This window comes from Ranitomeya imitator, chromosome 5 (assembly GCF_032444005.1).
Source record: "Ranitomeya imitator isolate aRanImi1 chromosome 5, aRanImi1.pri, whole genome shotgun sequence".
Taxonomy (NCBI): domain Eukaryota; kingdom Metazoa; phylum Chordata; class Amphibia; order Anura; family Dendrobatidae; genus Ranitomeya; species Ranitomeya imitator.
In genome coordinates this window covers 657,637,849-657,651,959 of record NC_091286.1, presented here as the reverse complement: position 1 = coordinate 657,651,959, position 14,111 = coordinate 657,637,849, and the positions used below count along the sequence as shown (strand labels likewise).

General features: G+C 46.5%; 1 protein-coding gene across 1 annotated transcript in view; it reads left to right on the top strand.

The window, feature by feature from the left end:
• The window catches only part of OPN5 (opsin 5), a 103,228-nt gene extending 93,435 nt beyond the window's left edge, over window positions 1-9,793 (top strand). Inside the window, exon 7 of the mRNA XM_069728187.1 lies at window positions 8,377-9,793. Within this exon, the coding sequence (XP_069584288.1) occupies window positions 8,377-8,452 (76 nt within the window). The 3' untranslated portion in view covers window positions 8,453-9,793. The remainder of the gene's footprint in view (window positions 1-8,376) is intronic.
• The last annotated feature ends 4,318 nt before the right edge of the window (window positions 9,794-14,111 follow it).

Genomic DNA, 14,111 nt, shown 5'->3' with positions numbered 1-14,111 from the left:
TTTAACATACTGTGATTGGCACATGTGATAGTCTCTTTCTGTCTGACCAGTAAGTTTAATCCATTCTTGCCATCCTTTGAGTTGCTGTGCTGAGTTGGATATCGTTGTTCCTGCTGGAGATTGTTGAATGCTGGTTTTGGGGGGTATGCTTTCCTCATTGTCCTATTCCCTTTTGGTTTGTTCCTTCCTACCCTTCCCTATATACCTTTCTACCTTTGGTGAGTGTTTTGTATGTTAGTTGCTTTTTCTTATCCCTGTTTTACTTACGTGTTTTTACACTAGCATTTCTAACCCATGCCTCCTGGGGAAGAGAGAGGGGACAGCTTAGGGTATAACAGGAGAACAGTAAGGCTGGCCCAAACCTCCTCACCTTTAGAGGTACCTTTGGGAGCAGGGATAGTTATGGTCCCAGCCGTAGGGACAGTGCAGGGCCCTTTTCCCTATTTACATACAGTCACAACGTGACACCTGGAGAGGTGGATTCACTAAGTTGAAGTATTGAGTTTCAGCAACATGCACTTGAGGCTTAGGTGCCGTGGAGAAGCACAACTGAACAATATGTGGAACAGCAGGGACCAGTAGAGCTGAATATGCAGGATTAATGGCAGCAGCTGTGGTTCATTAGAGCTGGAAATGCTAGACTCAGCAAAACAAAATGTGCAGACAGAACCTTTCATGCAGAAGTGTGGATAGAATGAAGAAAAAAGGAAAAAAAAAACGGCACTAAGTAGCGTGCTTTACTCACTGGTGTGGTGAAGTGGTCTCTGAATCATAGGCCTCAATGCAGGAACGTAGTTCGCGGTATTGAAGGTGCATGACGTGAAGTGCACATAAGGAAGTCCATTAGAAGAAAGAAAAAATGCAGCAACACTTCAAAATCCAGTGACGAAAAAACCTTAGTCCTTTATTTCAAACGAATTGCATGGACAAGGTAATGCAAGCAGGCAGATAGTACAGGCCGAGAAACAGGACGACGGCCATTTCGCGATACACACGCTTCCACGGGTCCAGATGATCTGGACTAAGGTTTTTTCGTCACTGGATTTCGAAGTGTTGCTGCATTTTTTCTTTCTTCTAATGGACTTCCAGAAGTGTGGATAGCACACAGAAAGAGCAGAGTTGAGTAGGAAATCAGGCACATTGTTGTAAGGGTACAAAAAGCTCACACAGGAACAGCAGAGTTGAGTAGGCAGATAGGCATCTTGCTGCAGGAGAGTTTAGCACCTTGGAATATCAGAGATGAGTAAACAGTCAGGCATCTTGTTGCAGGAGAGTTGAACATCTTGGGATATTAGAAATGAGAAGGCAGTCGGGCAACTTGTGGCCGGAGAGTTGAGCACCTTGGAATAGAACAGATGAGTAGGGAGTTAGATACCTTGTTGTAGAAACGTTAAGCACGTTTGATTAGCAGAGATGAGCAGGCAGTCAGGAATCTTGTAGCAGGAGAATTAAGCACCTTGAAATTGCAGAAATGAGTAGGCTGTCAGGTACCTTAATCCAGCAGAGTTGAGGGTGTTGACAGCACTTACAGCAGCAGAGTTGAGTTGGTAGTGGGACTCAATGTTGGCTAGCACTCTGGAACAGTGTAGAATAATCGGTCACCAGGTTGTAGTAGAGCCAGTGGGAAGTCTGGACAAGCTCCTGGAATGCACATAATATCACCATGCACTACTACCTGAATACATGGGTGGCGTGCAGCCACCTGAGCTGGCTGACATTACAGTTGCATGCCATATCATAGTAACTCAGTGCAATCTAGCACAGAAAGAGATAGCTACAAAGGAAGGAAGAAGCAAATCCCGGTCTGGACTCAGATCTGGTAACACTTGAGAGATTTGTCAACTCTTTTGGGAGTCTAGGAGGTGTCTGTTAGGAGTCGAGTTTCCTCTGCTGCACAGGGGGAATCTCGATCCGTCTCCGCTGCGGTCTCCCATTCTCCTCCAGCCGCAGTGGAGCCTGCTCAGCAGGGACGTCGATCCCAGCGTCTCGCTCAGTCTGACTCTGTGAGAAGAGTTACTGCTGCTTCTCCAGCTTCTGCCTGTAAAGCCTATACTGGTCAGCAGCGAGTGGACTTCTCTGGGACTAAGTCCTTGTTTGCGCACACTGAGCATGCCCAGGGCAAGATCTCCCGTTGGAGATCGAGGGTCATGTGCTCAGACTCTGCAGCGCATTCTATTGGTCCTCTTGGCAGGTCTTGGAAGGGCAAAGTTTCTGTGGCCGCTTCCTGTCCTGCAACTATATAAACTGCGCATGACCGCACGGCCATGCGCTAGTGTACAATTTAATACGTGTGTTTGTTGTGAGTGCAAGTCGTTCTTTAAATACCCCTACCCTATTGTATGATTGTTCGCGTATGGAGTATGGCTGCTATCTAGCGCCCGACTTATCACTCAACGTGTCACACACGTGTCAGCGTCTACTGCTGTGACCGCCAGTGCGGTGCCACGCGCCAGTGTGCGCTTCCTGACCCACGTCTGGGTGCTTAGTGGTGCCTGCCAGCACGGCACAGTTCGCACTTCGGTGCCTTAATTATATAATTCCTTTCACACCCAGTAGCGGTGTAGTGCCAGCAAGGGTCTAATCGGACTACAATCCCTGTTGGGGTTTAGTTCGCTGACCACTTGCTCGCGCTCTATGTGCGGTACCGCGGTCCTGTGACGCAACAGGATCGCTTCCTTCACGCTGGGTGAGGTTTAACCCACGCGTGTATACTTTTGAATACCGCCATATTGTCTGTCATTTCCTAGCAGCAGGTTTCACCTGCACGGTGGACCCCGGACTGCGAACGCATCTATATCATCTCTCTTGGTGCGTTCCGCCAGTCCTAACATTACACTAGCGCCAGGGTCTGGCTAGTGATGACAGACAAACAGCAATCTCTGCGGCATATCCAGCAGCTGGAGGGTAGGTTGGCGGCTCTCGAGAGCGCGACCTCAGCTGTGGATGTTACTGCAGTAGCTGTACAGGCTGCCAGCGTGGCTGCAGCTACTATGTCCATTGCCACCCCTGTTCCGACATTATCTCGCCTCCCGCTGCCAGAAAAATTTTCTGGTGATAGCAAGTTTTGTAGGGGATTTGTGAGTCAGTGCTCTATTCACCTCGAGCTCCTGGCTACACGTTTTCCCACAGAGCGGGCTAAGGTGGGATTTATTCTGTCTCTATTGTCGGACAGGGCGTTGGAATGGGCTACGCCGCTGTGGGAGCGTGGCGATCATGTGGTGCAGAGTGCTCCGCTGTTTCTGAGCGCTCTGAAACAGGTCTTTTTAGGACCTCAAGTCACCCATGATACTGCGCTCCAATTGCTGGCATTAACTCAGGGTGAGTCCTTGGTCAGTCATTTTGCCGTCCAATTCCGCACCTTAGCATCTGAGCTGGATTGGTCGGATAAAGCTCTTATCCCCATATTTTGGAGGGGCTTGGCTGACCACGTAAAGGACGCTCTGGCCACTAGGGAGATTCCTGCCACACTGGAGGAGTTAATAACTGTCTCCACTCGAATTGACCTCCGTTTTAACGAGCGGAGGTTAGAGCGAGCCCAGTGTAGGCAGAGGTTTCGGCTGGCTCCTACTTTCGCCAAACCCCTGGAATTTCCGGTCCTGGTTCCTGAGTCACATGAGGCCAGGGAAGTGTCACAAGCAGGATCTAAGTCCCGGACCGCTTGTGCACTCAGGGTCTGTCATGTTTGCCAGCAGTCAGGACATCTAGCCACCAGATGTCCTCAGCGGTCGAGGAAACGTCAGCGTCTAGTGGTAGTAGGTGGAGGTACACTAGACACGGCGACGTTTGCCTCTAAGTTGTCCTTTAAGGGGACAATTACTATTGGCTCATTCTCCCACTCGGTAGAGCTCTGCGTGGATTCTGGGGCGGAGGGCAATTTTATGTCTTTTGCCTTTGCCCAACGTCACGCAATACCCCTGGTTATGCTTGCTCAACCAGTAACGGTGCGAGTGGTGAATGGGTCGACATTGCCCTCACAGATAACACACCAGACCATCCCTTTTACTCTGTCCATGTCGCCATCTCATCAGGAGATAATTTCTCTGCTCGTCATTCCAGAAGGAATTGATGAGGTCCTGTTGGGAATACCTTGGCTACGGTACCACTCTCCTCATATCGAGTGGTCCTCAGGCAGAATTCTGGGTTGGGGTGAATCTTGTGGGGGTAGGTGTCAGAGGGAGTGCGTTCAGGTTGCTACTACTGAGGTACCCGCAGATCTATCCTCTCTCCCCAAGCAGTATTGGTCTTATGCAGACGTGTTCTCCAAAAAGGCGGCGGAGGTCCTTCCGCCTCATCGCCCCTATGACTGTCCTATTGATCTCTTGCCTGGTGCTGAGCCTCCCCGGGGTCGAGTTTATCCGCTATCTCTCCCGGAGACGGAGGCAATGTCACAGTACATCCAGGAAAATCTGGCAAGAGGATTCATTAGGAAGTCAGTGTCACCTGCTGGGGCAGGGTTCTTCTTCGTGCAGAAGAAGAATGGGGAATTGCGCCCATGCATAGACTACAGGGGTCTTAACGCCATCACCGTTAAGAATAAGTATCCTTTGCCCTTGATATCTGAGTTATTCGATAGACTTCGGGGAGCAAGGGTATTTACTAAATTAGATTTGCGGGGTGCTTACAACCTGATTCGCATCCGTGAGGGGGACGAATGGAAGACGGCCTTTAACACCAGGGATGGGCACTATGAATATCTGGTGATGCCCTTCGGGCTCTGTAATGCCCCAGCCGTTTTCCAAGACTTTGTGAACGATATCTTCCGGGATATGCTTTCCACCTCGGTCGTAGTCTATCTGGATGATATTCTTATCTACTCTCCAGATATTGACTCCCACCGGAGAGATGTTTGCAAAGTCTTCGACCTCCTACGGGCAAACTTCCTCTATGCCAAATTGGAGAAGTGTATGTTCGAGCAGGAGTCTTTACCTTTCCTGGGCTACATCATCTCGGCCCAGGGATTGGCTATGGATCCTGCCAAACTACAGGCAGTGATGGACTGGCAGGAACCCCATTCTCTGAAAGCGGTGCAGCGCTTTATGGGGTTCATAAATTACTATCGTCAGTTCATCCCCCACTTCTCAACCCTGGTAGCTCCCTTGGTATCCCTCACCAAGAAGGGAGCGAATCCTAAATCGTGGTCCGAAGAGGTCTCCAAGGCCTTCACTTCTATTAAGTCCCACTTTGCTAGCGCTCCCATCTTACATCGTCCCGATGTGGATAAGCCATTCCTAATGGAGGTGGATGCCTCTTCCGTTGGTGCAGGAGCAGTCCTCTATCAAAAGGATGCTCAAGGTCGGAAGCATCCATGCTTCTTCTTCTCAAAAACCTTCTCACCAGCGGAGAGAAATTACTCCATCGGGGATAGGGAGTTGCTGGCAATGAAGTTGGCCTTTTCGGAATGGAGACATCTCTTGGAGGGTGCTCGGTTCCCATTCCAAGTCTTCACGGACCACAAGAATTTGGTCTATTTACAGACAGCCCAGCGGCTGAATTCTCGTCAGGCCAGATGGTCCTTGTTTTTCTCCCGGTTCCACTTCACTCTACATTATCTCGCCGGGGAGAAGAACATTCGTGCTGACGCTCTCTCTCGCTCCCTGGTGTCAACTGTGGAGGAGGAGGACGAGCCTCGGCTCATTGTCCCTTCAGAGAGTCTGAGAACCGTAGCTCCAGTTTCGCTTGAGTCTGTGCCTCCGGGCAAGACTTTTGTCCCCATCAATTTGCGTCCGGAGGTTCTCTCGTGGGCTCATTCGTCCAGAGTGGGTGGACACTTTGGGGCAAAGAGGACATCTGAGTTGTTGGCGAGAATGTATTGGTGGCCACATATGGTTCGTGACGTTGGAGACTACGTTCGGGCATGTGTCTCTTGTGCCAAAAATAAGTCTCTCCGTCAACGGCCAGCTGGGTTGTTATACCCTCTGCTGGTGGCAGACAGGCCCTGGGAGATGATCGGGATGGACTTTGTGGTGGGTTTGCCCAAGTCACGTGGCTGTACTGTCATTTGAGTTATCACCGACCATTTTTCTAAAATGGTGCATTTGGTGCCGCTTCCCCGGCTACCTTCTGCACGGGCCTTTGCAGCATTGTTTGTTAAACACATCTTCCGTCTTCACGGTATGCCAGACAAAATTGTCAGTGACCGGGGTCCCCAGTTTGCGTCTCGGTTCTGGAGAGAGCTTTGTCGCCTTCTCAGTATCGAGTTGAATCTCTCTTCGGCATATCATCCCGAGACGAATGGGTTGGTGGAGAGAGCCAACCAGACCTTGGTCACATATCTGCGACATTTTGTCTCTGCTAAACAAGATGACTGGGCATCTTTGCTACCGTGGGCGGAGTTTGCTCTTAACAATGCTGTAGCTGACTCCACTGGACAGACCCCATTCCTCCTTAACTATGGTCAGCATCCGCGGGTACCTGTGCCCATGCCCGTGTCTTCCGCCGATTCCAGGGTGGCAGACTGGGCTGTGGAGGCACGGGACATTTGGGATCGCACTCAGGATGCCATTCGGGCTTCCAAGGAGAGAATGAGGTTCTCCGCCGATGTTCATCGGCGCCCCGCTCCGACCTTTGCTCCTGGCGACTTGGTGTGGCTCTCCGCCCGTAACATCAGGCTGCGAGTTGAGTCCACTAAGTTTGCGCCTCGCTACTTGGGTCCCTTCAAGGTTCTCGAACAGGTTAATCCTGTGGTCTACCGCCTGGCTCTTCCTCCACGCTTGGGTATCACCGACACCTTTCATGTGTCCCTCTTGAAACCCGTATACATGTCCCGGTTTTCCGAGTCATCTGCCGGGACATCGGGTTCGTCTACGGACGATTACGAGGTGAACGCTATTTTGGGGTGTAAGGTGGTACGCGGCAAAAAGTTCTATCTGGTGGATTGGAAGGGTTATGGTCCAGAGAACAGGTCATGGGAGCCTGCTGAAAACATTCGGGCCCCACAGCTCATTGCTGCCTTCGAACGTAGCGAGGCCCAAGGAGGGGGGGGCCCTAGGAGGGGGGGTAATGTTAGGAGTCGAGTTTCCTCTGCTGCACAGGGGGAATCTCGATCCGTCTCCGCTGCGGTCTCCCATTCTCCTCCAGCCGCAGTGGAGCCTGCTCAGCAGGGACGTCGATCCCAGCGTCTCGCTCAGTCTGACTCTGTGAGAAGAGTTACCTCTGCTTCTCCAGCTTCTGCCTGTAAAGCCTATACTGGTCAGCAGCGAGTGGACTTCTCTGGGACTAAGTCCTTGTTTGCGCACACTGAGCATGCCCAGGGCAAGATCTCCCGTTGGAGATCGAGGGTCATGTGCTCAGACTCTGCAGCGCATTCTATTGGTCCTCTTGGCAGGTCTTGGAAGGGCAAAGTTTCTGTGGCCGCTTCCTGTCCTGCAACTATATAAACTGCGCATGACCGCACGGCCATGCGCTAGTGTACAATTTAATACGTGTGTTTGTTGTGAGTGCAAGTCGTTCTTTAAATACCCCTACCCTATTGTATGATTGTTCGCGTATGGAGTATGGCTGCTATCTAGCGCCCGACTTATCACTCAACGTGTCACACACGTGTCAGCGTCTACTGCTGTGACCGCCAGTGCGGTGCCACGCGCCAGTGTGCGCTTCCTGACCCACGTCTGGGTGCTTAGTGGTGCCTGCCAGCACGGCACAGTTCGCACTTCGGTGCCTTAATTATATAATTCCTTTCACACCCAGTAGCGGTGTAGTGCCAGCAAGGGTCTAATCGGACTACAATCCCTGTTGGGGTTTAGTTCGCTGACCACTTGCTCGCGCTCTATGTGCGGTACCGCGGTCCTGTGACGCAACAGGATCGCTTCCTTCACGCTGGGTGAGGTTTAACCCACGCGTGTATACTTTTGAATACCGCCATATTGTCTGTCATTTCCTAGCAGCATGTTTCACCTGCACGGTGGACCCTGGACTGCGAACGCATCTATATCATCTCTCTTGGTGCGTTCCGCCAGTCCTAACAGTGTCGCCTTTTTTGCTTCCTCCCACTTAGTTTATAATAAACTAAGGAATTACTTAAATTCGTAGAAATTAGTTTGGTTGCTACTTTAATTGTTCTGTTTATGAAGCTGTGTAAGGATTTGTTTTTTTGCAGAACAAGCTGTAGTATTTTTTGTTACCATTTTGAAGTATTTAGTTTTTTTTATGAGACAGGAGAATTTAAAAACAGCAATTCTGGCATGGTGTTTTATTTTTTACAGCATTCACTGTGCAGGATAAATTTTTTTATAATTGTATAGTGTGGGTGTTTTTATATAAAGTAACCTAAGTAACCTTTGCTTCACAAATCCGGGCTCAACTACAACTCTGGCTGGAGGGCAACAAAATCATTTACGTATATTACAGTAGTCAAACATTTATGTGCTTGTTTTCTAGGATCTATACTGTGAGCACATACAGAAGATCACTTCCATCAACAGATTCGAGTGGAGGAAAGCACAATGAGGATTAAACTGTGTCTGACCAAGTCCAGGAGTTGGCAAGTGGAGGTTGACCTTGGGAGCATCTAGATTTGGGGTTACTGTCCGACACATATATATTTTCCTCAAAATTGTATCCTCAGTCTCAACACTGGACTTGACATCCATCACTTGGTGACTTTTAGGTTTTTCATGATATCTAAAACCATTGGTTGTCATCAAGTTGGAATCATGGTTTCACCTGAAGACCTAAACACCATTACTGAGTCCAACACTGGTGAGTCCATCATTGACTGTGATCATGGTGTCAACTGAAGACCTAAACACCATTACTGAGTCCATTACTGGCGAATCCATCATTGGCTGTGATCATGGTGTCACCTGAAGACCTAAACACTATTACTGTGTCCATCAGTCGTGAATCCATCATTGGCTGTGATCATGGTGTCACCTGAAGACCTAAACGCTATTACTGAGTCCATCACTGGTGAGTCCATCATTGGCAGTGATTATGGTGTCACCTGAAGACCTAAACAACATTACTGAGTCCAACACTGGTGAGTCCATCATTGACTGTGATCATGGTGTCAACTAAAGACCTAAACACCATTACTGAGTCCATTACTGGCGAATCCATCATTGGCTGTGATCATGGTGTCACCTGAAGACCTAAACGCTATTACTGAGTCCATCACTGGCGAGTCCATCATTGGCTGTGATCATGGTGTCACCTGAAGACTTAACCGCTATTACTGAGTCCATCACTGGCGAGTCCATCATTGGCTGTGATCATGGTGTCATCTGAAGACCTAAACACCATTACTGAGTCCATCACTGGCTGTGATCGGATAAGTGTTCCTTGTATTTTGTAGAACTTTTGTTTTCCAATGTGTCTGCGCTTTGTCGATGATCATCATGATTTTAGATGGTGAACTTACAGTAGACATCATGTATTGACTATTGTAGTGGCTTTCTTTCTAAGTAACCAATCAGAGTATGAAAGCTGAGATGTGATTGGTTGCATGGGGCATCCATCCCAATGTTTTTTTTTTTAATTACGGGAGGTTGGAGAAAAAACAAAATTCTGTATTAAAGAACAGTTGCACTAAGGTTAGTGAATAGCGAAACGTGGTCACAAATCACGGGTCCCTTATGTATGTTATATGGAGCATATATTTGTATAAAATAAATTATTGGTTGTATTAATAAAAGTGAATATTCCTATATTGAACTATTAGCACGTTGGATGTCAAATGATGCAGTACTAAAAAGCACCAACCATACAGTGTATAATATGGCTTTATATTCAGATTTATTCATAATTTATATTTGAAAACCCTTTGTGGTCAATAAAACATATCATTAAAAGTAGATTTTTGTAAATGTATATTGAATGAAAATACTGTTAAATCTTAAAGAGATGCTTCATCCAATGTGTCTTCCTATTACTGCGCATAGGGAGATGTTGGCAATTAGCAGCTGGAGGTTGGGAGGAGCCACAGTTCATGAATAAAGTGGACTCCTTGGCTCACAGTGGACTCCTTGGTAGCCACATGCTGCAAGTATTAACCCCTTCCTGACATAGGATGTAATATTATGTCCTACATGGTGTGGCGAGTAAATGCGTGGGCATTAGTAAAAGTCCAATCTATAAAACGATTAAATGAATTACTGTAAACGCCATGAAGAAAAAAATATATAAATATTGGCATTTTTGAGTCTTCAGAATATTCCTACATTAGAATTAGATTTGAGTGGTAAGGTTTCTCCTTGTAGAGAGTGACATGCCAGGTCTGACATGCCAGTATAAGGAGACTTAAATGCCTTTAATGCTCCTCTGGGAAATTAAATATGCAAATTGTCTCTTTAGAGAGGACTTGAACTCTAGTGCCACCTATTGGAAGTAGCAAACCTAATCCTCAGAACCCAGTATTAGCCTCTCATCCTTTGCACTGATGAGAGGCAATACCCCGAAACACAATGTCTTCAAATTGAGATTCTGATTTGGCTTTTATCCTAACTCACATTGCAAGGCTCGTTAAAGGGTCGAAATTGGCTTGTAGGATCGCTGCTTCCAACAGGTGGCGCTAGAGTTCAACTCCTCTTTCTCTGTGAAGAGACAATTTAAATTAGAATTATACAATCATCTCCCATCCCTACAAAAATATGGATAAAAAGTGATGAAATTGTCGTACATTCCACAAAACCCCTCCTGCAGAGGTCTCAAAAATGGCACCACCGACGATTTTTTTTTGCAAAAGAGACATCGAGGAAAAATTTGCTGTGTGTCCAAGTTTGATCCGATATTGAGATCGCACTCGGCCTCGCAAGTCAATGAGTCGGTGGGAAACATCGGACTGCCCTTGAATGACATCTGACTGCAGGTCCCATGTTCACGGGCTGACACAATGGAGAAGACGGAGACATTTTTTTCTCCATCTTCTCCTTATCTGAGAAAATTGGATCACACTGTGCCCACACTCTGATCAGAGTGTGATTAGCATTATCGACTGGTCAGATTTTTTTTTTTTAGTAGATATAGAAATATTCAGGTTTTTTTTTTATGTTTTATGTCTCTCGCGCACATCAGTATTAATGCTCTGTACCAAGTTCCAGGCTGTACGGAGTTGAAATATGGCACCCATACAAGTCTACGGAGCTCGACTGCTTAGCATACTTAGGATGTTTCTCTGGGATTGATATGGATTCAGGTAAAAAATTAATTCTCTTTAGAGAATGTGTTTCTAGCGGGAAGACTTGAGCAGCATAGTACGGCGTGAAGGCAGCATATGGCCGCACAGGGAGAACCTAAAGTCCTGTAGACAGTGTCACCATCCAGAACGGGTCCTTGGGTAAAACAATATAATACATGCACTATACACCAATAATAGAGCTTTCCAAACATAAGAATTGAAACAAAAGTAAAAAAGATATTTTAATGTGTGACTCTTCAAAGGACATGGCCAATAAATGACAAATGAGGATGGACAATCAGTTGAGCATAGTAAGTAATGCCAATATCATCCTGTATCTATCCGCCTCCATTATGACCAGTTTATGCATCGGGGCTTCTCTTTGGTGTGTTTCAGCTTATGATGTGTCTCAAATCCCGTGAATGGTATTGACATTTATCTTCTCTGGAAACACAAAAGCTTGGACCGGAGTGAAGAACAGCAGCCGATGAGTGGATCTCTATTAAATATATCGTGTATACAGCCTGACGGAAGCGTCTTATCATCGCCGCCACTGATATTGCATAATTACATATATCTTTAGACTCCAAATATAGGTTCATGCTCTGATAAAGGATAGTCTTTGTATAAAATTACAAAACCAGGTATCCTGCAACGTAACCCCCTGAGAGCACTGACACGTACGTAAGTGCATTAAGAGATACATGCATAATTACTGCGAGGGGTTAACACTTATTATAAAAATAGAAAAAAACATTTAGATATCGACAGGAGAATACAAGATTCACTTAACGTCTCGTTCCAAACATGGCCACCTTCTCCAGTGGTGGTGGTGGTGATGGTTTACGACCTTCTCCAGTGGTGGTGGTGATGGTTGACGACCTTCTCCAGTGGTGGTGGTGATGGTTTACGACCTTCTCCAGAGGTGGCGAAATGTCCTTTGCTGTGGTTCGAGTGCACACAAGACTTCCAGATAGATTAGACGCTTAATGGATCAAGATAATCACGCATGACCCTCAAAACTAAGAACTGCCACTGTTATCCACTGAGTCAATTTCTAAAAGTTGCTGGTTCTTCCTAACGAAGGAAAATCAAGTAACTACATGAAACAAAAGCACCTTCAATCACTGGCAAAAAGTTCCTCCATTTAATATTGCCAGAACTTTTGGAGACCACATATTGCCCAAAAAAATACACCGAATGTCCAATTCTGTAGATGCGTAATCTAAAGCGTGAAAATTTGCAATAAGTCCTGATGAAGGGATTTGCTCTACAGGATGTGATGTTACATGTGCTATAAGCCTAAGCTGATCAGATAATTTGCAGCTGCTCCTCCTCCCCTCTCACAGCATTCATCACACAGAGAGCAAGAAACTGCAACAGCAGCCCTGTCTCCTTTCATTAGAATTTGCAGCTGCATCCCCCTCTTCCACCTCCCTACATTCAGTCTCACAGAGAGAGCGAGAACTAAAAGCTGCAGCAGTATCCCACTTCTCCCCTTTCACAGCAACTAGTCTCATGAAGAACCACCAAGAAGCTGTATCCCACTTCTCCCCTAGAATGCAGTCTACCACGGAGAGGGCAAGAAGGTGCAGCAGTATCCCACGTCTCCCCTTTCACAGCAAGCAGTCTCAAAGACAAACAAGCTACAGCTGCATCTCCCTCCTACCCTCTCACTGAATGCAGTCTCAAACAGAGAGAAAAATAATTTGCAGCAGTATGCCACTTCTCTTTCACAGCAAGCAGTCTCAGAAAGAAATAACTGCAGCTGCATCTCCCTCCTACCTTCTCATGCAGTCTCAAAGGGAAAATAAACTGTAGCATTATCCCACTTTTTCTCATTCACAGCAAGCGGTCTAACACAGAAAGGACAAGACACTTCAGCAGTATTCCACTTCTCCCCTTTCCCAGCAAACAACCTCACAAAGAAATAACTAGAAAATGCAGATGCATTTCCCTCCTTTCCTCTTTCAGAATGCAGTCTCAAAGGGAGAGAAAAAGAATTTGCAGCTGTATCCCACATCTTCTCTATCACATCAAACAGTCTCATAAATAAATAACAAATCCTGTAGCTGCATCTCCCTCCAACCCGATCATGCAGTCTCAAAGGGAAAGAACAAGAAACTGCAGCTGCATCTCCCTCTTCCCCTCTCAAAGCATGGAGTCTCAAATAGAGAAAAAAGAATTTTCGCTAGCATCAAACCTCTTCCTTTTCACAACTAGCAGTCTCACAATGAAAGAAAAAGAAACTGCAGCTGCATCTCCCTCCTACCCTCTCATGCAGTCTCAAAGAGAAAGAAAAATAAACTGTAGCAGTATCCCACTTTTTCCCGTTCACAGCAAGCGGTCTAACAAAGAAAGAACAATAAACTGCAACCTCATCTCACTCTGGAACTTCCCCAGCAAGCAGTTTTGTTGTATTTTACTGCATGGATTGGGGGTTGAGGAAGTTTAAGATAATTTTTAGACAGTTTGCAGGTACGAAGAGGGGAAATACACTAGAAGATGAGTGATATGCCACTTTTCTCTATTTAGATCGCTTAGAAACTTCATAAAATAGTAATAAACACCCCTCCTTTCTTCTCACAACATACAGTCTCGCAAACAGAAAATGAGAATTTGCAGCTGCATCTCCCTCCTCCCTTCTCACAGCATTCAGTCTCAGAAATGGAGAGCAAGAAACTGCAGGTGTTGAAAGACATCTAAAGCTTTTATCTTTTATCACCAGATGTGGGTGCTTAGCCATTTTCGGGGGATATTCTAAATTTTCTTCAGGGGTGCTACTTTTACACTGGGGAAAAAAAGTATTTAGGTAGCCCACAACTATGAGAGTCAAAACTGAGAAAACAAATCAAGAAAATCACTTTGTCTGATTTGGCAAGATTTATTTTGCAAATTATGGTGGAAAATAAGTATTTGGTTACCTAAAAACATGCAAGATTTCTGGCTTCTTCTTTAACAGGCTCCTCTGTCCTCCAGTCATTACCTTTTATACCTT